The 24008-nt window shown below is 36.9% G+C and overlaps 2 protein-coding genes across 3 annotated transcripts in view; one reads left to right on the forward strand and one right to left on the reverse strand.

Annotated features, from left to right (window-relative positions):
- LOC117297708 (serine/threonine-protein kinase STK11-like) overlaps window positions 1-18255 on the reverse strand; it is a 29432-nt gene extending 11177 nt beyond the window's left edge. The window contains exons 1-3 of the mRNA XM_033780858.1: window positions 17810-18255; window positions 2820-2903; window positions 1407-1496 (exon numbers count right to left, since the gene is read on the reverse strand). Coding sequence (XP_033636749.1) covers window positions 1407-1496; window positions 2820-2903; window positions 17810-18153 — 518 coding nt within the window. The 5' untranslated portion in view covers window positions 18154-18255. The remainder of the gene's footprint in view (window positions 1-1406; window positions 1497-2819; window positions 2904-17809) is intronic.
- A 245-nt stretch (window positions 18256-18500) lies between these two features.
- On the forward strand, window positions 18501-23586 carry LOC117297707. 2 transcript variants are annotated; one of them, XM_033780855.1, is made up of 5 exons: window positions 18501-18649; window positions 20415-20876; window positions 21456-21612; window positions 22038-22866; window positions 22907-23586. In XM_033780855.1, the coding sequence occupies exons 2-5, from the start codon at window positions 20522-20524 to the stop codon at window positions 22931-22933; spliced, it is 1368 nt and encodes a 455-aa protein (XP_033636746.1). In that variant the 5' UTR covers window positions 18501-18649; window positions 20415-20521; the 3' UTR covers window positions 22934-23586. The 2 variants fall into 2 exon arrangements, with proteins under 2 accessions (XP_033636746.1, XP_033636747.1); XM_033780856.1 differs by having other exon boundaries at window positions 22038-23586.
- Window positions 23587-24008: the final 422 nt, after the last annotated feature.

Below are 24008 nucleotides of genomic sequence, written 5' to 3' on the forward strand. Positions count from 1 at the left end.
CAGAGCATAAAAGATACATTCCAAGGCAAGATGTTTTTCTCAAGAAAAATGTGGCTAAAGTTTCAGAATTGTTCACATCAGCCATTTATCCAGTGGAACATTCAATGCAAAGGTCAGTTGGAACATTATCTTGTACCAGCATACCTTAAAGGAAACGGTTGACCTTGTTTTTATGATTTTGGTTTATTGTCGGGGTTGTCTAAGCATTACTATGGAGGTAGATAACATGATTGTCAAAGGCCAGTATCACCTCATGCGACCTGATAGGAACATACATCAAAACCTGCTTAAGTTTAAGCTCTACCATGAGTCAACCGGGTTAAAAGAAAATAGTGAGAAAGAAAAAAAAGGTTTTAAGTATCAGATTTTGGACTCGCAATATCAAAACTAACTGTTTTACTAATTTCTCAAAAACTAGACTAAAACCAAAATACATAAAAAATAAATAAAGCATTTCAGGTAATAAACTTTCAAGTGAGATTTTCCACTATGATTAGCTTTATACCATGTAAATTTTGTCTGAAGCGAATCTGTGAACATTTCAGTCTCACTGTTAAGCAAGACATAAACCATGGCTGCCCGTCTAAATCTTCACCGCTTGATTTTTGAGTCAGTTCAACCTTGTAACATTTAAGTCAAACTCTACTCTTTTGAGTCAAGTCAAACCTTGTCTTCTTTTTATTTTTGTTAACCTAAAAATAGAGCTGCACAAATAAACGAATGACACAAGCCGTGGGAACATGAAGGACTAGTTTGTTCCGTCGTGTAATGAAGCATGTATCATCATTGTTGATGGGGAATGTAGACAAACATTAAGAATAAATGCACCTAGTTATCTTGACAACTTTTTTTTAGTTGTGTTTGGCTCTGGGATAATGAAGCACAATCAAGGGTCAGACGAAGTAGAACAAAAAACCAACTAACAAATAAACAAACTCTTGTTGATCATTGTCAGTCAGATTATTTAACCCTTTAAAGAGAATGAAAACTTACGGGGGGGGGGGGGGGGGGGGGGATCCCGAGGCTGTGTTTTGACTTGAAAAGGTACAGATGTTGTTACAAATGTTGATATTACTGCAGTAGTTTCAACAGACATGACACCAAAATTGTTGGGGGATTTCACGTTTTACATTTTTTACAATAAACATAAATATTTCACAGACAAAATATTTTGATTTAAGTTAACTAGAGAAGGGATGGGAGGGGGTCTTAAAAAAAGAATTTACTGTAATACCTCGGAGATGCCACCTATATAACTTTATTGTCATGCAAGCTCTTTAGTGAGTTAAGGGTAAGGCACATCCATGCCGGATGTATTGGCTTCTTAGGGCTAGAATAGATACATGTCAGAAGGAACTATGTACAAATCTTATGTATGAGAGATGAGAAGTAACTAAGATTCTTACCCGTGAGATTGCCAGAGCGGGAATCGTCTCTCTGGAATACTCTCCAGCATCTCCTGTAAACCTCCAACGCAATACTCCATCACTATATACGTAAGATGCTGTTAAGGAACTCAAAAGATTTGTTTTAAAAAATCCCAAGGAACTCTGGCTTGAAAATCCCATTGAATACACCCAAAGCTTTAATAAATATGCTCAGGAAGATCCTCTTGGCATATAACTCGGTCTTTTGGAATTTAACCCTTGGGCTGACTAACAGGTTGTTTTTCAAAACTTGTTTTTGTTCTTTTACTGAAACATGCTTTTGATTGAAAGAGGGGAGGGGTTACTGAACTGAATGATTGCATGAAATAGTTTTTATTTGGCAGAATAAATTATGTAAAGCTAATGTGGAAAACATTACAACAAACATAAATTATGAAACAGTGTTTGGGTGCAAAAACACTGCAAGACTATGGGCACTGAGAGGCGACAGTGGGCACGAACAGGGAGGAATGTGTCGTGGAAAATTATTGTTTACCGGAAGAGTTGGACTAAAAAGGTCTTCTGACTTTGATCTCTACCAGCTTTAATTTTATATATTAGTATAATAAAAAGCCAAATTCCAGACACCCTTACAATCATATGTCATTATTGACACTTATCTTTACTTGTAAATAACTTCTGTTTCATGAGTGTTGCAAATTTGTTGTGTTATCAGAACTCTTTTTGGAGATTTGGGTGATTACATCTTTATCTTACGCATTACATGTAATTCAGAAGTCTGATCGAACTGTGAGTTTGTCAAGTTGAAACCAAAGTCTAGCAAGTTGGTTTATCACCAAAGTTGATTATTATGAAATATGATCTGACACACATATTCAACTATTTGCCAATGCAACATTTCCTTGTAGTGCATTCATTTCAGATTCTTAGACAACCAGCATTTGGGCAGAGTGTTCAGTTTGGAGAAAGGGAGTCATTAAAAATCTGAACCAAAGTCTTGGTTTGGGAAAAGTTTTGGGAAAAGCTAGGTTTGAAAAAAGTACAGAGGATTTCAGGAAACATAAATCAGTGTTTGGGAAAAAGCAAGGCTTATGATATTCAAATCAGCATTGAGAATGCTGTCAACATGGTTTAGGGAAAACTGGAGCAAGCTTTTGGAAAACTAAAGAGACTGAGGTTGGAAAAACTGAAACAGGGTTTGGGAAAAAATGAAGCAGCATTGATTGAGGGAAAACTGAGTTAGGTTTCATAAAATGGGGGAAAATAGAATCAGAGCTTGGGAAAAACAGAAAGAGGGTTTGTAGGAGGGAAATATTCACTATTTCACAGGTTTAAAAACTAAGCAGGGTTACAACAAAAAGAGGCTAGGTTGAGGAAAACTAATCTTCTGATTTAAACATCTCCTTCTGGTCTTGGTGTTTCAAAGGATATATCTTCTGCTTTTCTTCACTGTGAAGCACATCAACAAGCTCGATGACGTTTTTATGTTTTAATCTCTTAAGTAGCTGTATCTCTCTGCAACAGGGAAGACAAATAAGAAGAGTAGGTAATTTGAGATGAGATGAGGCTCTGGGATGAAAGATTTAATTGACTTGTGATGATGGAGGAGACATGAAGGCAGACACTTGCCCAGCGATAAAATAACTGATTAAATCAGGCCATGCTGTCCATGCACACAATTACCATGTTCATACAGACCAAGAGAAAATCCCATTTGAAACTGAACTCAGTATGTAGTGAGATGTACCACATTTTAAAACCAAATGTCTGTCCAATTATTCATTTCAAATAACCAATAAGAGCAGTGTATGTTAATGCATCCTCAGTAGTGACTTTACATCACTTCAAAGAAACCTTCAACTTCCCAAATGAATTTAAAAACAGCATTGTATTTGAAAGATTTCCCTCGAAGGGATAAACTCCCCGTTTCATATCAACTGGATATTGCCAATAGGCAATGGATATTTCTCAATACCACACCTTCAAGGAGATGTTAATTCACCTCCCTGGGAGGTTTATTACGTGCTGTAAGTCGACACTTTGCGTAAACAATCAACTGAATTTAGGACTTGGGCCAAGCTATCTCAAATTGCTTAGCAGTCAATGGCTTGGAATTTAATGTTGACAGCATTTCAATAACATCATCATCAGAAATTATTACACAATTGCATTTAAAGGGAAAGCACATCAGTGTGTTTGAAGAAGTAAATTATTTCCCATCCTGTAGTATTTAATAAACACATTTTACATGTACCCATTTTAATCAAATTAAATGGTCATTAAAAAAAAATTAAAAAAAGCTTATGTATAGACAATTGTTAAATGGTTTTATAATCATATAGATTTTGCTATTCGGTCCATTCTGTAGTGTGTTAAAATAGTGGCAACTGAAATGATAATAATTTTATTTGTTTGACTATTTCTCATTGGACATAAATACAAGTACAGTTCATATTTGTGTAAACATTCCTCTCATGTTTTTACATCAAGCTGCAAGGTCACATTCCAGGCTTTTAGGAAGCAACAAAAGCCATTTCCTGCATCCCAGGGACCAATTTCACTAAGTTGCTTAAAGCATGCAATGGACACAATTGGTACTTGGTGAACCTCAACATATGCATAAAATAACAAACCTATGGAAATTTGAGCTTAATTGGTCGCTAAAGTTGCGAGATAATAATGGAAGCACCCTTGTCACATGAAGTTGTGTGCTTTCAGATGCTTGATTTTCGAGACCCCAAAATCTAATTCTAAGGTCTCGAAATCAAATTATTGGAAAATTACTTCTTTCTCAAAAACTACGTTACTTCAGAGGGAGCCGTTTCTCACAATGTTTTATACTATCAACCTCCCCATTACTCGTTACCAAGTAAGGTAATAATTATTTTGAGTAATTACGAATAGTGTCCACTGCCTTTAACATAGGTTAACAAAACTCTGCTAAGCTGCTTCATAGCAGGACACTATAGTCACAGATGTTATGGTACATATAATGACAATATCATGGCTAGTATTTCATCATTTAAGCATAATTTTGTTGTGCTAAGTTACTTAATTGGACCCTGGTTGTTGCATGGGATTTCCTATTAAAAAAATCACAAAACAAGGAAGGTGTGTTTTGCTACTGGGAAAAGATAACCATAATAAACACTAGTAGTATTTTTCCCTGAATTGAAAGAAAATACAGTTCCGTATTAAACTACAATTGCCTTTATTTTCTTCTATCTATGATAATTGAAATCTTCTGCTGTTTTCATCTCATGAACATCCCATGGACAATTATACATGTTATACAACAAGGGTGTTTTTTGGGGCTTTCACTACTTTCTTGTTACTTCAATGACCATTTGAAAAATACATTTAACATAAATGCAAACTTGCTGGGAATACAAAACATCAAGTGAGGATACTGGTCTTTGATATTACCAGAAGTACGGTATACCCCTACATGCACATTGTACCCAGCCTAAAGGCACTGGACACTATTGGTTACTACTCAAAATAATTATTAGCATAAATTCTTACTTGGTAACGAGTAATGGGGAGCTGTTGATAGTATAAAACATTGTAAGAAATGGCTCCCTCTGAAGTAACGTAGTTTTCGAGAACGAAGTATTTTTTCGTGAATTTGATTCCGAGACCTCAGATTTAGAATTTGAGGTCTCGAAATCAATCATCTGAACTTCGTGTGACAAGGGTGTTTTTTCTTTCATTATTATCGCGCGACTTCGATGACTGAGTGAGCTCAAATTTTCACAGGTTTGTTTTGATGCATTCATGGTGAGATACAGCAAGTGAGAAGACAAGTCTTAGACAATTACCAATAGTGTCCACTGTCCAGTGCCTTTAAGAGACTTGGTCCTGCTTGGGAGCCAGAGCCTCACGGTACCACGATAGAATGAGAATCCATAAACCTATTTATTAGACAAGCTTCATCTGTATCCAGGTTAAACACATTACATCATCCAATGGATAGGTAGGGATTTCACGCTTCAATCTTCCATTTGGATGCACAAACATTGCCTGGACAACAAGACTACTTGTTATTGTGTGACAGGGAGTTGATTAAAAATCAGTCACGACTTTAGATGGTTCCCATTCCCAAATTATTTTAATTAGTCAGGAATAAAGCGTACAATTGAAATAAAAAATCTGTCTCATGTTACAAATAAGTTCTTGTAATAACAATGTTGGAAAATGTATTGACAAAGTAAATGTATTTTTCTAGGATGTTAAATTCTTTTAAAAACATTGAGCAAAATAAGAACATTTGCAAGTTGAACTGTTAGTGGTTTAGGAGAACTATTTATTGCCAAGGGGTTTGGCAAACTTTCAATGCTCGGTGCTCAATACTACAATATGAAACCGAGATATGGTTTAATTTGTCATGTAGGCAGGAAATAATACCAGTTTTCAAATATGTTTAAAAGCTTGTACTGCATCCATCGTTTCGATCTAAAAGCTCATTGAAAGTTACAAATTACCTCCTTCAGAAGAAACCATTGGCGATGTACCATAAAGTGTGTCATTCTTGTGTTCATATCCTTTTTGCTCGCTCCCAACTTTTTTTTCCTCCAACTAACTAACCTAATTCTACCTCCATACCTTCTATGTACATTTGCACGTACTCTTTTAGAAGGATGAGTTAATCAACCATTAAAACAATTCAACTGCGCTGCGCAGCGCAGTTTGCATTCATAATGGCACAACTGTGCACAGAACTACTGTTCACACTAGACTGTTTAAATAAAAGGGACCTTGACAGCATTGTAGCTACAGCAAATTGAGCGCCACCTACTTTTTGCTATAGATCATTTGGAATCAGGCCATGAAATTACCAACGGCAACTGCCCTGTGCCACTGACCTTTGCAGCCAACTGCCATCATTTTTGCGGTAAAATTGTTTTTTAGTAAAATTGTATCATGCATTTATATTCGTACATTAAAAACTGACCTATCATCCTGCACACAATTACCGCTACACGTTTACATTTTTACAGTTCAAATATTCGTTGAAAAAAATCACTCAAAAATTCACTCGTGAAACACAGACCACTAGGCCTATACGTGTACATTCATGATGTACATAATCTCGTGACACAGAAGCAGTCACTTCGTTTCTGAGTGTTTGTACTCATTTTTATCTCACTGCCTTGTGCGCTAAATCATTAAAGGAAATAAACATTGAACACTAGAGGGCATCATTTCAGCGTAAACGTCTTCTATTTGTCAAATTTACCAGTGCATTACGCAAAAGCATACAAAACAAGTTGTAAACGCCCCCCGAAATTCAAATATCCCCACGTAAACCAAATTGATGACAAAATGACAAGACATCGTCACGATTTGTCAATCAAAGCGTGTTCTCTAAAACCGACGAGACTTCTTGAGCCATCGATCTTCATGAAATCTACACTTGACCATACCTCTGCACCTTACTCTAATGACGTGGCTTGGCACCATACTTAATTCTCATGGCAATCTGACCTGCAGTCTATAGGCAAGGCAGATGCCGATGCAGTGTCGGCATATGGTAAAATGCCCTCATTGTGGTCAAGTATAGAATGATTAGCATCACAGAATTAAGAGCACCGGATTCAAGCTCTGGTGTTTGACCAGCAGATTGTGGGTTCGAATCCAGGTTGTGACACTTGCTAGATAAAATTGGGGAGGTAGTGCTTTCTGCTCTAACGGCCAGGCTTCCGACTAATGATACCCAAGCCTACATCCGTATCATGAACTGTAAAAGGAGCAACCCTGTTTCAGCCCTATGAGTAGGTGGCAAAAACGGCCTCTGGAATAAAATAATTGTAGCCCACACCTTGAAGTGGCCTTCAGGCCTTGTGTGTCTGGCGACGTGCATATACAAAAAAACAAAAAAAATCAGATGAAACAAGTCCAGTCCTTAAGAAAAATGAGGAGAACTAGAAACCGCTCTCCTTACATTATTAAGGAAAGCTCTTTGCATTCTTTAGAACCAAGCTTTACACACTTAGCCAGGTTCATACTTCCTGCAAAAACAAGTTTTGACATCAAAAATTCGCAAAAAATGAAGCACATCTGGCGGTTCATGATGTGTAAAATTTGAGGTTTGGAACTTGTGTGTACAAAGAGCTGACATTCAAAAATACGTAATCAGGATAAGATGATGGATTGCTTTTAATATGTGTCATCAAAGCAAATAAACGGCACATCAGTAAACATAAATTAAAAAACGGCACATCAGTAAACATAAACTAATAAATGGCACATCAGTAAACATAAATGTTCCTTTTAACTCAGAGAACAATTTCCTGTGTTTATCAAAGGGAAAAATGCTATACACAGTATCAGTTGCTACTCAAAAATCTGAATTTTCAACTCAATATTCGATTCAGTGTGCACAATATTCGATCCAGTGTGCACAAAACAGTCTGCTGGATAAAATCGTTCCTTGTAAACTGAAGGAGGGAAAATACTGAATAAACTGTTTTTGTCGTTTGTTTTTGAAGTTTGTGTATTTTGTTCACCTTCACATCAATGTAGCAACACCGAAGCATGAAAGGCAAACACTCAAAGACCCTTTTTATGTACAATAAAAAGAAAAAATCATTTGTTCAAGCATTATTATTAATAGTCAAGCCAGCAGCTGAACGATTACCAATCACCTGTAAACAAAAGAAATTAGAAATTGCTACCTGGCTAGAATTAACTGACATATTACACAATTACAATAGTAAGTTCATGTAATTAACACAGCTTATTGCACACAGGGGAAATATGATAGCGGCATGAGAATAAAGGTCTGTGTACTTTAAAACAAAATCATTACAGCCATCAAAAGAATCAATATAGAAGTATCTGATTCAAGAATGACGCTAATCACTTTGTTCTAATAAAATGTCAAGTAAAATGATAAATCACCACATGGCAAATCACAAATTACAGTAGACATAATGCGAGTGTTGTACATGTACGATTCTGACATGATGTAGAATTGAGCTGCAGTTCTTGGTCATGTTGGTAGACGTTTTCTAAAGGTTTATCCCATAAAATGTCAAACACAGAAATGGCAAATCTGCACAAGGTAAATTACAAATTACAGTACACATAAAATGCGAGTGTCCTGCATGTACGATCCTGACATGATTTATAATTTAGCTGCAGTGCGTGGTCTGTTTTCTAAAGGTCAAATATTCAATCACTTACTTTGCCATTTTGAAAGAAGAAAAAATACAATACTTTCTTAAATGGAACTAGGTCACAGATCTTTCACTATGGCATGGCAAACTTCACAGTCAAAGTGCAGCATTGTTAATGACAACAATTATCAGCAATTAATTTCAATATGAATAGCTCAGGCTCATGTACCAGTCTACTGTCATTGAATGAAGTACGGATAATTTAAATCTGCACTACTTAGGTCTATGTAATTAATTTTTCATTCCACACATGTTTCATTCTATTTTTCATTCTGTATGCCTAAAAAATTATATCAATACACATGTGATACTTTGGTATCATGAGCGAAAGTTGTGTAATCTATCAAAAAACGTACTAGTTTTACATTATTTTTAGCCTGCTGTTAATGATTGTAATGTTCACAAATTTTGTTTCTAGATTTTTAAATCAAATTGCCTTTTTTCATCCATCAGGAATTCAATGTATCGAGTTACATGTTTTACTAACAGGTTGAATGTTTTAAAGAATTTTTGCTTCTATTGTTACTTTACAATTCTGTTTCTTAATTTTTAATTTGTCAGTTGTACATGTACTTGCTTAGTTTATTTGTTACTAGTGCCATGTTTAGTGCCCTAAGAACATGTCAATTTGATTAAGTCGTTATAGGCCTAAGAGTTGGTAGTATTGTTTTACAAACGGTACTGGTGGTAAGAATTATGTGAAATTATTTCTTCTGAAATGCACCCAAGTGATTGGAAATCAAAACTTTATTTTCCATCTTCTTCACATTCACAATCAATCAAGGGTCTTTAGGATGAAACCATTTAAAAAGCCCCCAAATATGTGTTTTGTACACCTAGAAACACATATTTTGAGGACATCATTTGAATTCATACAGTCAAACTTTCAAAATGTAGCCAATGGCACCATTAACTGACTAGCATGTACATATGTACACATGTAGTGGGCATACAACCTTAGATCTGTTAATTTAAAAGACCAAATCAGGGCCTACACATTATTTCTGAAATTTCAATTCCGAAATAATAACTTCAGCAACAAAGAAATAGATTGCACCAAACCTGTCAACCACAACTATATTATATAATACTTATTATGGATTACATCATACTATCAGGGACACCTGGCCTTTCAACATGTATCCAACAACCAGAAGGCATCTGGTACAAAAAGCAACCCATAAATATCAAGAGAAAAAACATTTCTGTTTGCCATCATCAATACATCAGCCCAAGGACACAACAAAAACCCTCTGGCTTGGCCACTAGAGAAAAAAAGCAAAAGAATAAAAAAACAAAAAATGTGTACTTCATCAAGGTCAGTCTCCATGCTATAACTAACCAGCAAAATAAAATAAAACATAAGGAATATTCAAGGAGGCCCCTGGGCATGGTAAACATATTGGAGGACAAACCAGTGAGGAAACATCCAGGGTGCTTTTAATGTTGTAGGATGTGGTGCTATGCAGGCCTGCGCCCTGCCCTGGCACAGTGTCAAGCTCCATGGCCAAGCAACAATAATTGGGTCACCAATGTATATACCAAACCAGCCTAAAAATAGATTGTAAACATAAATTTATATTAAAGGGATAGTAGTGTATGCACTGTTTAATCACTGGACACTGATCCATAATTCATTTCCCAGTAGTGTACACAAAGTGCAATATAGACCAGAATTAAAGACCCACTTTTTGCGTACAATACGCATGCACTTTACATTAAAACCAACCATTAGTCCTGCTGCATTTCCGCAAGGTGCTTTAAAGAGTTACTCCGCAGAGCCAAACAATTTATGCGCATATTAATCTGCGCCCTTGCGATCATGCCACAGTGTAAATAGGTTTACCTTCATGATCGAAGAATATACTCTGTTTTTTTAAATGTCACTGCAGGCCTGTTTGCTTTGTTTTTGAAAGGGCAAGGGCACCATTTTCTCCTTGGTAAAGTGCACAGCATGAGGGAATTGTAATTTCCATACTGTTCCGAGGACACCGGAGGGCATCGAGGCAATAGTCTTCGTTGCCTCCATGAAGTATCAGACCTGTGTCACTATAACCATCTCTTCCTTTCTCCATGCTATACAACTGAACAGTTAATAGGATGTGAACCAAATTACATGATGCTGGGGGAAAACAAATTTTAACAGAAGAAAAACCTTTTTACTTTTCAAACATAAATAGTGAACCAGTCACAACAAAGAATGCATGTTTTTATTCCCAGCTTGTTGGTTGGTTACCTATAACTATTCATAAGAATGTGTTAGGGCCTACCTCTTTTTGCTTTGCTTGATTTGAAATATTGACCCCATAAGCTTACAATGCAACAAGATTGTATGTGTACATCGCTTCAATAAAATTGATCTCAAACACTCAAATCCACCTACCGTTTGGAATTACTTTGGTAAAAAATGTTCAAAGAACAACTGGTTTGACACAGGTCTACGCTAAGGAGGTCCTGAGGCCTGACACTTCAAACGGAGGCAATTCTGTTGAGTATTGAAGAATGCTACAGCCCGGTTTATACTTCCTGCGAATGCGATACGAATATTGACGCCACAGGGCCGTTTTTGCAGTGAATATTTCACAGGAGTTGAGCGCAAGTCCACTGTTGCGAATTATTTAATGCGAGTTTGTGACTTCAAATTGTTTTTCCCATTCGCAGGAAGTATGAACCAGGCTTTACTCATAACACAAATGAGATCAATCGTCTCCTAGTGTTCAAGTTCAAACTGACTGCAGGTATTTAAAGAAAAAAATTCTTTCATTCCAAATCTGGTTAATTGTGAAAAGAAAATTCTGGTCATTTTATAAACATTTTGAGCTACAAGCACGTAAGCTTGTGGATCCCCCCCCCCCCCAAAAAAAAAAAAAAAAAATAAAATTCAAGTCTTGCCCATTTTCTTTGAATGTGAGTATCCATGTAGGCCTACATGTATGACTAAACAAACAGGCTGAGTGCCATAGGCTATAATGTTCGGTACGGTATACAATTTGCCTAAACAAAGCATTCTTGCATGAACACAGTTTCAGGTAAACAAATGACAACTCCTTCGCTTTTCAAGAAGAAGGCTGATCATTGCACACAATCGTGCTCATTTTATAATGAAATAGAACGATCTTCCAACCATGAAAAATGGGCCAAGATGATTCTTTCATTCAGATGGCAATTTTAGAAATGTCCAGGCCAGTCTGGGAGTAAATGTCCTTGAGTCGCAGACAATGAAAGGGGTTTCTATATAAACTAAGTCATGGATGGATAAAAGCAATGAATGCAAGTCAAGTAGCAGTCTAAACTTGAAACAGGATGTTAGATACAGTCAGAGTTGTTGATGATGCGCTTTGAAACACATAAATGAGTCTGAATAACTGGAAATAGACTAATGAGTTTTAACTCATTAGTCTATTTCTAGAAAAATATAGAATCATTGCTTTGGTATCAACACAGACAAAAACTGTGCAAGTTTCATTCAAACGCCTACTCAAAGATGGTAATAGTAGTGAACATCCTGCTAAATTACATTGCCTGAAGTGCTCCAGTTGATTACAAATTAAAAAACTCCAACTACAAATTATGACATTAATTTCCCGAAAAAGCCCACGGGACCTCGAACCAAAAGGCTTCAGCTGAAGTCTTTAATTATTCACGTCAGAAATTACCTCTTTCTCAAAAACTAAAATACCGGTAGCCATTTCTCACAATGTTTTATATTATCCATTACCGGGTAAATTTTTATGCCAACAGTTATTTTGAGTAATTACCAAATTATTACTAATAGTGTCCTGTGCCTTTAAGTGGGTTCTTCAACTTCACAACCAACCAACACTGATGATTTATGACCAGTACTAGAGTGTAAGTGTATGATATCAAATCATTTCTAGAATGAGCAAAACTGCCAGCAAGTTTCATCTAACGCCAGGCCATATTCATGATCCCAATACTTGTGGGTAAATTTTTTGGATGGTATATTATTACATGCATGTGACCATTAGGGAAGCGAAAGCTCGAGGAATTGCAGAGGAGGGTTGCAGAGGAGGGTCCTGATAGACCCAGGGTAATTCTGGCCCAGATCCAAAATTCTGGTTTATCCAGGAATAGCCCACTGTTGGTGTTTTACAGTACAGAGAACTTGGACAATGTAATGATCTTGTTATTGTAGAGGCCAAAAATAACCAGTTCCTCCCGCAGAGCTTTTCTAATGAAGCTAAATAATCACTGTAATGGTTTAAAGAATGAGTTTCATTCCCATGAAAGCAAAGTTCTTTTTGTAGTTTATACACAATGCAAAGCTTAATGTTCAGCTTTTTTTTTAGAAAGGGCAACGGCACCAAGGCGTTATCTCCTTGGTAAAGGGCATTGTAAATTTCTACTGGAGCATTTAAAGACACCAAGGCAATGACCAGCGGGCATTGTAGACTTGACTCAAGTCCCAATCCCGTGCCAGCGCCACAGAAAATAATTGTTTTCCATGCCCCAGCCTGTTCCGCTTGCCTCGATCGCTGCTGCAATAACTACATTTTGGCAATGGGGGCGCACTTTTCTTAAGTGGTTGCTGGCGCGTTACATGTTTGGGACCTCACACGATAAAGGGACTTGAATCAAGTCTAGGGGCATTAAGGCATGTGCCTCCGTTGCCCCCATAAAGAATCAGGCTTAGTATCCAATTGTTTTTATAGAGCCGTGTTGTGTAAACACGCTCATATATTTGACTTTGTGTATTTTATCAAATTGCCTTTTTATTGAATATTAACTATATAATTTATTAATTTGTAACCTTATCTCTTTACTTAAAGTTTGGGCTCAAAAACCTTTTTTAACAATGTCCTTATTTACTGTTTAAACTGAACACCGGCTCTTGCTTTGTTTTCAGAGTGCCACATTGGAAAACAAAATTGTTTTGTGTTATCCTCAGCAACACTATCTTTTCTTGTCAGTAGGGTTTAAACTTTTTTTCTTGCAATGTATTGCAATCTTTCTTAATTATAACAACCAGGTCCAGTTTTGTGTGTGAAATCTCTTTGCTAAATATCTCAATCCAACAATGACTTCAATGTCAATAATACTACGGTGTACAAATACAATATGTGCATTTTGTACGATATGGAGCAATGATCGTACATGTCTCCTGTCAGGGATGGGGGCATTGAACCAAATGCATGGTGCATGGCGGGGGGGGGGGGGGGGGGGGGGGGGGGGGGGGGGGCTGGTTGAGATTACTACCAAATGGAAAGGCAGGTTTTACCAATTTTCTGTATGCATGAACATGTCCTCTTCTACTATTACATGTATAGAGCATCAGGTTCCACAAAACAATCTATCGATCATCCCTCAACAGCACGAAGTGTGAAACTTTCTGATTGCTTTAAACAATGCTCCTATTGTTCTGTGCTCAATGCAGGTATTTAATTACTTAGTAATTGAGCATCTGTTTGGATTAAATCACAATTAATATGTAGAGGTTGGATCAAGATTCAATTTGATCAATGCATAGTAATTCCTGATTAACTTGCTTTTGTTTTTGTTTTTCTGCCAGGAAAATTTACTAAATTTGGGCTGTGAAAAATGAAGGCAAAATACAAGGCCCTAAATTATCCTAAATAAAAATTTAATATTATGAAATAACTTGGATTAATTTTGCTTTAATGCTTCCTCAAAATACAAGGCCCTAAATTATCCTAAATAAAAATTTAATATTATGAAATAACTTGGATTAATTTTGCTTTAATGCTTCCTCAAAAAATTAATGTCAAACGAATTAGTTAACTACACATAGCCCCAGCTGATGTAGGCCGTCAACAAATAAATGGGTCAATCTCGTTATACAATGTAGTTATTTTATGTAATTATTGACCCAATTCACCTGACACCATCATCACAAATTCACAACAATCTTTTGTTGTGCCAATGGGAGCCACCACAGCATCAGAGTTTGTTTAAATTTAAGTTGTATCTATTTTAAAAACTGTTACACCTGTAACATCATATCAAAACTACAGCCCTGAGCCATTGTTGTCATTTTTTACTACACATGAATACCCACAATATAATTTTATGGTCAAAATGCTTTAGAATCATCCAATGGCTGGAAATTTGGATGAAGTCCAAGTTGGTTGTGTAACACTATTAAGGAGAAAGGTAACATTGTCTACAGAAGGGACCATGTTCTTTTATTTTTAATCAAAGGGATGACAACAATTTCGAACAACGTGTCGCCCCAACTTCAATTACTTCAACCCAATTAAGAGAAATTGCGTATAATGTCAAACTTTTCATTATGCTTAAAAGCTTTGTTAATCTCACAATAGCATTTCCCTTGTGTTGTTGTTTCTTAGTGTAAGTTCTAAATTGTCAACACATATGGTGGAAAATTCTAGATTTTGTTATACAAATATATTATAGATAGAAACTTTAGAATTTCATGAATATTTCATTAGTACAGTTTCTGCCCTCCAGTGTGAAGCATTTTGATGATTTCTGGTTTGATCAGGCTGTGAATCTGGTTTGATCAGGCTGTGAATCTGGTTTGATCAGGCTGTGAATCTGAATTGATCAGGCTGTGAATCGGATTTGATCAGGCTGTGAATCGGATTTCAAATAAGTGCATCAATACAAATTGACAATAATGAACTTGTTTGCTTTGGAAACTAGAAACACCTGGCTGATCGGCCTCAGATAAAGAAGAAGTGGGCAATACTAATTTGTCGTCTCAGCGCTTAGAAGCCCACGCACTCACGACTCAATGCTGCATACCTACTCACATACATAACATGTCAAATCTAAAGGGACAATAAAAAAAGACAATAAAGTTTCCAGCGTGACTGATTGTATTGTTGAATTTGCAAGGAATAGCCCAGCTAAATGGCATCCATCTCTTTTGCAAACCAAGGGGGAGTTGAAACAAAATGAGCTAGCCCGTCACTATAAAGCGATAACAAAATTAACTGTTATGTGCTGTGCAGGAGTAAAACGAAATGTAGACCAAAGGTTGTGTGTCACTAGCACTGGTGGTATGGTTTCTTATTCCCTACCAGCTGTACGTGTTCCCTACCAGCTGTACGTGGTCATAATAAAAAATAAAAAAACAACTTTAAAGTTGCAGAAAATTAGCACTTACTTCTATTTAGCCTACATGTACACCCCAGACAGGGACAAAAATGTAAGGGAATTATAAAACTTAATGGAAAACTCTTGTTTCTGGAATTTGCTCATAGTGAGTCTTACTGTACAGATTAATGTTTTGGGCTGAATTGTGCAACAATACTAAACCCTGGTGTATTTGAACTTGTTCATCCAGTACAGTTTGTATTTATAATCAAATGGTGCAAAGCTACATCCTTGACATATCACATGTTCCCCCATGTAGCGTGAACAGCAACTCAACAAGGTTGGTTGAACTTCACACGTATACATCACTGATACAACATGCACTTTGAAAACATCTGAAGGACTGACCTTGCTAAACCAAGGGGCAGGCAATAAATTGTTTAATTATTAAAAACAAATGATCCATACAAAGCAATCTGACAAATATTGCTTGTTCAGTGGAAATAATAGCAGCATGTATTTCCGCACTCTCCAGGGTCCACTTCAATTGACAGACAGATAGATCTGAAAATAGTGTATTAACCAAGGAACTACAAGGCCTAACATTAAAAATGCAACAGTACATGTTTGCTAGTGAATAACTTGATATTTGGTCATTGAAAAAGTAGGATAATTTTATCAAGTATAAAGGCCAAGGGCTCACATACATATTATATGCTTTTGGACACTTTCGGTACAGAAAAAAAGAAAAAAGTTCACAGATTTACAAATAACTTACAGGGTTTACAGAAGGTTGGTGAAAGACTTCTCTTGAAATATTATTCCATGAAATGCTTTACTTTTTGAGAAAACATAAAACAATATAAATTCTTGATATCGAGAATTACAGATTTATTTTAAACACATGTCATGGCACGGTGTAACGTGCGGAAACAAGGGTGGGTTTTCCCGTTATTTTCTCCCGACTCCGATGACCGATTGAGCCTAAATTTTCACAGGTTTGTTATTTTATATATAAATTGTGATACACGAAGTGTGGGCCTTGGACAATACTGTTTACCGAAAGTGTCCAATGGCTTTAATATACATTCAGGCTATTTAATCACAAATTTTCAGACTTTTAGGCCAAAGTAGGAGAATATCATGCCTGGTTAAATTAAAAACACTATTTTATCAAGTACAGCAGGCTTGATACTGCATGGAGGCACTCACCTCCACTACCTTGGTTAATGTCGACCCTTGAACTGTCCCCGTAGAAACTTGACTTTTCCTCATTATTAAGTAGTTGCAATAACATAACCCTCCTCCCGACGGCGTACGTCGGGAGGAGGACGCCGTCGGGAGGAGGGTTACGTTATCGCAACTTATCATTGAGGTGCCATTTATGAAGGAAAAAGTAAACTAACTTGTCCTTACAAGAATGAAGTCTGACGAAAATGTGCACCTGTGACTTAGTCTCTTTAACAAAGATGCTACGTGCACATGTACCATCGAGATATGTCATTATAAATTATTCATTGCAGCATGTTACATTAACGGGATTCCCTTACTCATCCCATGGGTGACAGCAAATAATTTGAACTGTGCAAATTCTTTCATCAATCATGAAAATTACGGAGGAAGTAAAGTAAATTATGGACAGAGCTTGTTAACATTAAACTATACTTTTTTTCATTGCGCATTCAATACACAAGAAAACAAATGAAAACACGTATGAAAAGATATTATTAACAAAAAGGGAAAGACAAGAAGAGGTTTGAGGATGTGGATTGAAGCAAAAACCTTGTTATTTTATTAATTAAGCGCATTTTGCCTTTTCCTGTCACCACTTTTCCATTTGTTATAAAATATTAAATAAGTATCTAATTTACTCAAATCAGCAAAAAGAGAATCCATTCCTTTTGCTTTTGTGATATTATAAAAATTATTGAAAAAGTGGGAGGTGGCACTGGCAGGATACAGAAACTTTTCCCAAATTGTTAAAGGCTGAATACGTACCTCTAGTTCCCCATTTGTTTTGACATATTGAGTACATGCCATTCGTAATTTTAAGGGTTTATAAACATTTTAGTCTTAAACAAGCGTTTCAAATGTGAGCAACAGCCGGCCCGTCAACACACATGGATGACGTGCATGCTGCTCTGCGCTCATCACACGGGCAGAATAGAGCGACCAAGCCCACCAACAAACCCATCTCACCTTCGCACATTCTGCTCCCCGTTCGGGATCCTTCGGAGCTTCTTTTTCTTCAATATTTTCACAGCTCTCCTACAAAGAGTCTCCGAGTCTAACACCTCTTTAACTTTCCCGTACGAACCCTCACCAAGCACGTCTCCAAAGAGATATTTCCCCACCATCTTGGCTTTTTTCTTGCGTGGTTGATAAATTATGTCCGCCGAATCCACTCGGTGTATAATGAACGGGTGCGCATCTTCGTCGTGCAACAAGAAATCCATTTGGTCGACATCTTGCGACCAATGTCGGGGAATACGCTCCGGAGCGTCCAGATCAGGATAACTATCTAATACCGCTGGATCTACCATCGTAAGTCCAAGAGGTTTTCGGCAGCTTAACGGTGAAAAAGAGCTGCATTTGCCTACACTGTCGATGACAACTCAAAGCACGTTACTGGCACGACCGTTCTGTCGCCATGTTGTTTATTATCTGAAACCGAGGCGGTTTATTTTCTCACACACAAAATACACACTGGTCACGTGACATGCGTGAATTTTCATTCGGGCAGAAAATGGGTCAATGTTTCGATATGCAAATATTTCAAACTATATATTCATGAGATGATTAACATATGTAATTGCATTCTAGCCAATCCATAATCAAGCGCGTGCCATATCGTTTCCTTGTAAGGGCTTTGTACACAGCTGAACCGCAATACGCGTGCCTGTAATTTATTCTTCCACTGTAGCTGTGTGTATACCAGCATCTCCTTTGTGTTGAAGCTAAAAGCAGATGTGCAAAATGTATTCTCACGGTTGTGGATCAAAATCAGTATGACGTGAATAAGAAGAAAACACGATCAAGGTAAGCTTTGATTTTTAATTTACCGTAACTATTCCTCTGTTCTTCTGTTTTAAAAATAAGTCTGTAATAAAAAAATTATTTCAATAAAGAGACAGCAAACCCTGTAAATATTCACAACATGTTCGAATATATTCAAGTTTCCCTCTATGGCTGCATCATAAACATTTTATAACCAGCATCCATGGTTCAATTACGGGTAGTATTATACTATTAAATCGAACAAATTGTATAAATGCTTGTTGTTACATTCCTCATTGAAAAATAATTCAGACTCATCTTTTCAGAGCCAGAGGATTCGAATTTCCGAATAATTTTGTAGACACCTTTTTTGTGTAAATAAAGTGCAACTTTGTTCATTCTTGTTCTGACATCGGAATTAATGTACATTCAAGAAAAATAATACACATTATAAAACATTATGTGATTTGAGGCATTGCAATAACATATTTACATTGATAAGCCAGTTTGAATTTTGTTTACTGTTTTTTGAATATGACCAAACCTATAAAGGCTGGAAGGACAATAGTCAACAGGAACACCCGTTGATAAAAAAAATGGTTTTAAATAAAGACCTCACAGTGTACCTACTGACTCTAATTATTGTGACAACTATGGCGTAGAAGTAATCCCTTAATCGCACACACACACGATAACGATACTAAGCCATTCTCAATGTTTTGAGGACTGATATTTTTTAGACGATCCCTTCTTCACAAATCAATTCAACTCGATATTTATTTTCATATTATTATAAAATGAACATACACGTAATTATAAGGATGGTCTATTGAACAAAGAGGTATAAAGAACTGCTAGAAAGGAGACAAGAGGCAAGAACAATAAGGAGACAAAATACTAGACTTTAGAATAAAACTTAATATGATTAGGCCCTATTTATTAGCCCCTATTTATAACAGAAAAGCTGCCGTCAGTTTAAAAACAAAAAAGGGGGGTCAACATCGTAAAACTTTTGGTAAGCTAGATGCAGAGAATGCTATTTCAAGATCCGGCATGTTATGCTTTCTTTTGTTCCAACCTACCGTACTTTGGTGCTGAGAATCCATGCCCAATCTCTGTTATCTCTTATGCCAGCTGGGGTCACCACAATGACTTCCTGCAATACTCCATTTTATACAAGTACTGCTTAATCTTGATTTGTTTCCTTCTGCTAAGCCTAACTTAGCAGGAAACCAGTCACAGGTGGTACATTCATGTTATGGTATTTTCTGACTGGTAACTTAATTCTGATTTAGTAACCACAAGTTGGCAACGTTTTTTGCTGAAGTGACAGTTGCGTGGTCAATTTCTTTTTAATGAAATTTTGAACGGCCTCGTTTCGGAACGATTCAAAACAAAAAACGTTTTATACAAAAACTTTCGCATATAATTAGTTGTACTCGGCAATCCAGACAATAGCTAATTTTTAGTATTTATCTCGAAGTTATAAAAATAGCTATTTGAAATTTAAATTCAACAGTCTGTGTCATGATCGGCCCATATGTCTGACATTGCATAATAATATTGTCAGCCCCGGCAACACACGTTTATTTATGAAAATCAATTATTTCAGGAAATTTCTGAGAAGTAGGTTAATCCGATTTCCTCCGTCAAAGGATTTTGTTGAGGAAATCGGCACTGGTTGGGAAAAACCCCCAGCTTAGGCCTATGCAATCAAACCTATTTGACGCGTATTTGTTTTATATTCAAACAACCGTCGATAGTTATTCAATTATGCTAATTTTATGAATAATTGTACTTGTTGCAGGGGGAGCATCCACTTGATACAAAAGGCCAGTCTCATGTGCAATACTAAGTAATAGATGTTCATCTTCGTAAATTTTCTTCACTCTTCGCCGGTTTCGCAACCCAACGATGGGAACTTCTTCATCAAAAGGACGTAAAAAAGCTCCCTACAAATGCAAAAAGGAGCTCCCTTCCCGTTTCTGGGTGCCCTATCCCCCGGAGCCCGGTGGTACAAACTCCAACCAGTTTGGCCGGGTGGTCAAGGCAGTGGACTTGACCAGTGTGCTCCGACCGTGCGGTAATTTCAGCCATTTACCGGCGGTCAGATGGTGGGCGCATTGTGAGTTTCTACCCTATGAAGACTCCAAGTTGCTAAGTTGTATTGCTTTGTATGATATGGGAGGTCAGAGACTGCCACCACATCTACCCCCATGCACTACAAATGGTATCATCAATGTCTGGAACTTGGGAAAAGAAAACAGAGGTAAAGTCACACCATAGAAAACAAGACCATTAATTTAAGTAACATGGGCTAATGTGTTTGAATTATTTATTTGCAAATTTTGGAACTGTTCAGAAGTAATTTTAGAAGAGTATTGAGTCTGAACAATTTGTTTTTTTCTTCTTTGTGGTTAAAAGGAGATGGTTTCACTTATAAAGCTGGGTTTCATGAAGAAAACATCCAAAGTATTAAAACATGGATCATTTTATTCGCAAACTTTTGAAATGGGGGGGGGGGGGGGTGCGGTAAAGGGAGGTGGTTTCACCTTCAAAGTTCAATCAAGGAAGGAAGTAGATGTCATGCTCTTGGTGTGTATTAACAATATTACAAAATTGCAGATGGTATTGCTTGTTTTTTTAGCAGTCTTTCCCAATGGCTAAAAAGACTCCTCTTGGATTTAAATATGAAACCATTATTTTTGTCAGGATATGTTTGTGTGCAGGTTAAAGTTGCAAGATTTCATTTAAGCAGAGTCTTTCTAGAAATTTTCAGTGGCTAAAATGACTCCTCTTGAGCTAAAAAGTGAGACCCTTTTTTAAATTTTGTTTTATGTACTTGTAGGTTGTAAGACCGAGATACACAGGAAGAGCAGTCTTCGACAGCCTCATTGTCAGATGACGCCTGATGGAGACTTTGTCTGTTACATCGAGTCTAATGGTATCATCATGAGAAATATCAACGATGTACAACGATATTACAGAAGAGAAGCCTTCTTTAGGTATGTTGTGGACTTTGTCGAAATTGGGAGGGGGGGGGTTGCTTAGAAAGAGAAGTACGTTTAGGTTACACCAGTTCCAGGGTGTCTATGCCAAGTGGTTAAGAGCATCAGAATCAAGTTCTGATGGTTAAGTCATAAGAGTGTGGGTTCGAATCCCGGTCAAGAAAATATTTATAAAATGTATTAAGCTCAAATCAGCCTGAACCTGTCTCGTAGTTACATCTGCTCCTGTGGGTTCAAGTCCCACCAAAAAGAGTACATATTTTCCTCAATAGACCTTTAAAATTTTCCAATGGAAGTGCCCCTTACAAAATGGAAATGGCCTAGCCCTTTCAAAGATGACATTCCAGGGCCGTTCCCCTCCCCACTAATCCTGATTAAAGAGATTACTGAACACTAAAATCAAATGTCTTTAATATTTTCAGGTATGGCATCTATCACTTCTGTTCCATGTCACCTGATGAGCTTTTCATTGCTACCATTACTAGACAGCGTCACTGCTTCCAGCTCTACGTCTTCTCAACCCAGTACTTCTACTCCTATAAGGAGTCAAATTGCCATGAGATCTTCCCGCAGTTTCTCAGCGATAAACCCGGCCTCGCCCACGAGCATATCGAGTGTCGTTTCTCACCAGACAGCCAGTTTATCGCGGTCAGTAGTTCCTTTGGTCAGCTTTTCGTGGCGAGGAAGTGTGGACTGACTCTATATCGAGGCATCCTCCCTGGAGTGTGTGGGGATACTGCAAGCCTAGCCAATGCTCGCATGTTTGATTTTGACCCTAGGTTTGGGCATGAGGTCATGGCAGTCTGCTGCCTGGACCACGTCCTCAAAGTCTGCAATCTGGAGACAGAGAATCACATTTGGAAATTGTGCTTGCCAGACAGTCTTGGGATTCCAGATAGTTTGAAGTACAATCAAGATGGGAGTATTCTGGCCGTGGCAGGGTCGGAAGCCAAGATTGGACTGTTCCACTCTAGAAACGGGGATCCTATAACTACCTTAGATGGGGCAGACCAGTGTATACACTTCTCAATGAAACGTCAACAGGCTTCGGGTTGCTATCCAACAGTCTTGCGTCTCTCCTTTACCCATAATGCATCACACCTTGCTGCGGCATCCACAGATGGGTTTGTGCGAATCTGGCGACTCCCGCAGACTTTAAACTTGCAAAGCCTCTGTCGTCTTAAAATCCTACGCCATGTTCCGCTGAATAAAGTAGCCAAACTACCACTACCACAAAAGCTGCGAGATTACATTCTTTGCAGCCCTATGTGGACTTAAGTTATGAAATTACATTCTTTGCAGCCCTATGTGGACTTAAGTTATGAAATCGAGTACTGAAATCTTGCCAAAGAAATATTTATTGACAGTGAAAAGATAAAACATGAGACTCTCTCCTAAAGTAGATGTGCCTTTTTTTGTTTCACGTTACTTTGCTGATAATACCATGATCTGATATCATGCTTGTAAAATGCTAAAATATTTGTGTCAAGTTGGGGGAAACCTACATTTCAACATATTTATTGTAACTTAATATTTAAAAATGTGACCAATCCAATTTACTTTTTCTTCTGATTAAAAATAACTCCAGACCATTGCTGCAAAATGGAAATTAAGTCCATTTTAATTAAGTGCAATCCATGAAATAACTATTATTTATATCTCGATGCTGAGAAAAATTGTGGTAACATTCTGAAGAAAAAAATCTCTCCTGTAAAATAGATTAGTTGTAAGAAAAAGTACGACCAACAAACAATCTTTTTTGTTTCCTTTACTCATTTCCAATTGTGTGCATTACGCAGTGCATAAATACACATTCGCTTATGGGAATGAAAGATGGTGTTTTTTATGCTAACTTTTGGTGAATTAAATAACGATTGCACAGCTTCGATGTAATCACTCTGTGCTTTTATACAATCTGCAAAAAAAAGGAGAAAGAAAAAAAGAAAATAAATCATCATTAAAAAGACAAGAATGTAACGTAGTTAATACTCACATGTTTTTTTAGTTAGTTACGTTTCATTCCTAAGCTATTAGCTTCTTCAGACTGGTGTCCATGTCCAATGCTGAACTGCCTTTTATACTCTTTCTAGCTAACTAAAATAATATGTAAGTAACATGTACATTTAAGAGGTGTTAATATTGCATCGGGGATAAAGAATATAACATGAAAATAACATGTACATTATTTTGGGGTTTTGGAAAACAAACCTCTTAATTCATGATTTTCATCAATCCAGATGAACTTATTTAATGATAAATAAGACAAAACTAGGGAAACATTAAAATTTATTTACATCTTAAAGTTTATTTCCTCACACATCATCGACAAGGATGTTTTGGTACATAATGTCTTCATATATTTTGCACATATACAGTGGATTATTAAAAAAACA

This window comes from Asterias rubens, chromosome 12 (assembly GCF_902459465.1).
Source record: "Asterias rubens chromosome 12, eAstRub1.3, whole genome shotgun sequence".
NCBI lineage: Eukaryota > Metazoa > Echinodermata > Asteroidea > Forcipulatida > Asteriidae > Asterias > Asterias rubens.